General features: G+C 39.5%; 1 protein-coding gene across 1 annotated transcript; it reads right to left on the bottom strand.

The window, feature by feature from the left end:
• Positions 1–648: 648 nt before the first annotated feature.
• On the bottom strand, positions 649–1,572 carry LOC103123126 (olfactory receptor 2T27-like). Its single transcript, XM_007533756.2, has one exon. It carries the CDS (start codon positions 1,570–1,572, stop codon positions 649–651), a length of 924 nt encoding a protein of 307 aa, XP_007533818.2.
• Between the last annotated feature and the right edge of the window lie 1,821 nt (positions 1,573–3,393).

Raw genomic sequence — 3,393 nt, 5'->3', positions numbered from 1 at the left:
AAAAATATCATAGCACTGAAGGTCCCTCTAACACAGTGGGGGATGGGCTTAAACCTGGGTTACACTCACAATAAAGCAAATGTGCTAGCCCAGTGAGCTATCTGATGACCTTATTTTTTATTTTCATTGTTGTTTCAGCTCTGGAGATTCACATGATTTCACCACTTCAGATAAACACAGAGAGAAAAGACTAAACAGCAACAAAGTTCCCCCAGTGGCATGACACCAGTGCCACTAGGGCTCCAAGCCTATACTGTACTCCTGGCAAGGCAGGTGTCCCACCAATCCTGTGATCCTTGTGTTTGTTTCTTAAATGATTTTATAATAACGCTATATAGGAAGAATTAGTATAAAATTCAGTATAGAATCAACACTGTATTGTAGCCACGTTTTTCCACTTCTGAAAAAAAAAAAGATGGTAATAAATATATTTCTGACCTGGGGATTTGTTTAATAAGTTTGAGATACTCCTGGGTGGCATCACAGAAAGGAATGATCTGCTACATCAGCAGTCCTCTATCTGAAGGGTAAAGTGGTTTGGTCATAAAGCACCACAGAAAGTACCTCTGTTAAAGTAATAATCTTCTCCATCCAAGTGTCATCCTTTCCTGTCCCAATCTATGTTAGTTCCAATTGATTTAGCATAATTCATCTTCCCAGAACTTTCCTGAAGGCTCCAGCTACATCTTTGTTTCGAAGACTGTAGATGAGGGGGTTGAGCATGGGTGTGAGGATAGTATAGAAGACAGAGATCACTTCATCCTGCTCAGCGGTGTGATAGGCCTTGGGAAGAAAATACTTGAAAATGGCTGTTCCATAGAAGAGAGACACCACAATCATATGGGAAGAACAGGTCGCCAAAGCCTTTTTCATCCCTAAATTGGAGCCTAATCCCAAAACAGTGGAGAGGATCTTCCCATAGGATCCCAGGATGGCAGATATTGGGATGAGAAGAAACACAACCCCACTGACATAAAGACCATTTTCATAAAGGGATGTGTCAGCACAAACAAGCTTCAACAGAGCTGGGATTTCACAAAAGAAATGGTGGATTTCCCTGGAGCCACAGTAAGGAAGATTCAGGGTATACACAACATGGATCAATGCATTGATCAAGGCACCCAGCCAGGTGCCTGTCACCATGAAAGCACAGATGGCAGGGCGCATGAGGACTGAGTAATGAAGGGGGTGGCATATGGCCACATAGCGGTCATAAGCCATGACTGCCAACAGAAGGCATTCTGTCCCCACGAGAGTCATAAACAGAAACAACTGAATGCCACAGTTAATGTAAGAAATGGTGTTTCTTCCAGACAAAAAGTCAATGGTTATCTTGGGAACAAAAGTAGAGCTATACAAGAGGTCCATTAAGGAAAGTTGACTGAGAAGGAAATACATAGGCGTATGAAGACGAGAGTCCAACCAAATGAGGATCATCATCATAACATTGCCAGTAAGTGTCACAAGGAAAATGAGGCAGATGAAAGTGAAGAGAACCTTGGGGGCTTGAATGTGATGAAACAGTCCTAGGAGAACAAAGTCACTTCCAGTTGTCCTATTCCATTTTTCCATTCTCTCCTTCCCAACTCACTACCCTGCACAGAGTTAACAAGTCTTTAGACTCATTATCCATCCATTTGTGTGTGTGTGTGTGTCTATAACTTTCTGTGTATAATTATGTACTTTGACTATAACCATCTCTATTAAAATGACATTTTTTTAGTGATGTCACACCACAAATTTACTTGATCAGTTTTACAAATAATCCTCAAGATCTGATACTTTTCATATTTTCAGGAAAATACTTAAATTATTTAAAATATTTAAGTACAATTTGATTAAATACATAACACCATATACAATTACACAATGTGTATCCAACACACAATCATAAAACCATTCCTAGTTTTGCACTCCTCAGACCTTAAAATACTAGAGAGGGCTAGGGAGATGGAATAATGGTTACGCAAATGACTTTTTTTTTTTTTGGCCTCCAGGGTTACTGCTAAGGCTTTGTGCCTGCACCATAAATCCACTGCTCCTAGAGGCTATTTTTTTTTCCCTTTTTTGTTGCCCTTGTTACTTTTTTTATCATTGTTGTGGTTATTTTTTTAAATGTTTATTTAGTCCCTTTTGTTGCCCTTATTTTTTTATTGTTGTAGTTATTATTGTTGTTGTTGATGTTGTCATTGTTGGATAGGACAGAGAGAAATGGAGAGAGAAGGGGAAGACAGAGGGGGAGAGAAAGATAGACACCTGCAGACCTGCTTCACTGCCTGTGAAGCGACTTCCCTGCAGGTGGGGAGCCGGGGCTTGAACTGGAATCCTTAGGCTGGTCCTTGCACTTTGTGCCACGTGTGCTTATCCCACTGCACTACCGCCCACTCCCAGTGGTGGTTATTTTTATTATTGTTGTTATTGATGTTGTTGTTGTATAGGACAGAGAGAAATGGAGAGAGGAGGGGAAGACAGAGAGAGGGAGAGAAAGACACCTGCAGACCTGCTTCGCCGCCTGTGAAGACCTGCAGACCTACTTTGCCGCCTGTGAAGTGACTTCTCTGCAGGTGGGGAGTCGGGGGCTTGAACCGGGATCCTCATGCGGGTCCTGTGCTTAACCTGCTGTGCTCCCACCTGACCCCGGCAAATGACTTTCATGCCTAAGGCTCCTGTAGCCCCAGGTTCAATCCCCAGCACCACTTTAAATCAGGGCTAAGCAGTGGTCTGTTTTATCTTTCTCTCTATATCTCTCTAATTAAAAATAAATAAAGTAATAAAAAAAGAAATACTAGAGAGACTGAATAAATAAGACTGTACTCTTACATGGGAATACAGAATTTTGGGAGTTGGTGTATCCTGTATCCCTACCATCTTGTAACATAATTTTTTAAAATAAAATAAAGTAAAAAAAAAAAAGCTATCTTAAAGTCAATAATTTCAAACCAGTGAGGCATGTGTCAACTGTCACTATGTGCAAAAAATAATTATAAATATCTTGTTAAAAATAAAAACTAGCTTTCCAAAACCTCAATCATCTTCTAGTGCAATTTTTCCCCTCTAACAAATTTAGTATTACATGGTTGTCAAAACTTTAGCTGCTTAGTAAGAATTAATGGATTTAAAGTTATATCTAATTGGTACCCTTCTTTTTTTGATACCAAATTACTTGATGTGTGATTGTCTGGAAAGATAAGGTCTTATAAAATAGATATTTGGCTGTATTTCTGTGCCAAAATGCTAATCAATATGCAGCAAAGCTGAAATGATCACAGACCAATGTTTCAAGATAAATATAAAAAGATTATTTATTTCACTTAGTGTGTTCCAATGATTCCACCAACAATGTTTGTAGTACTTTAGAACCCTAGAAGCTAACCAGATTTAGCTCAAATAATG

This window comes from Erinaceus europaeus, chromosome 9, assembly GCF_950295315.1.
Source record: "Erinaceus europaeus chromosome 9, mEriEur2.1, whole genome shotgun sequence".
In the NCBI taxonomy this organism is placed as follows: domain Eukaryota; kingdom Metazoa; phylum Chordata; class Mammalia; order Eulipotyphla; family Erinaceidae; genus Erinaceus; species Erinaceus europaeus.
This window is presented reverse-complemented; position numbering and strand designations above follow the sequence as displayed.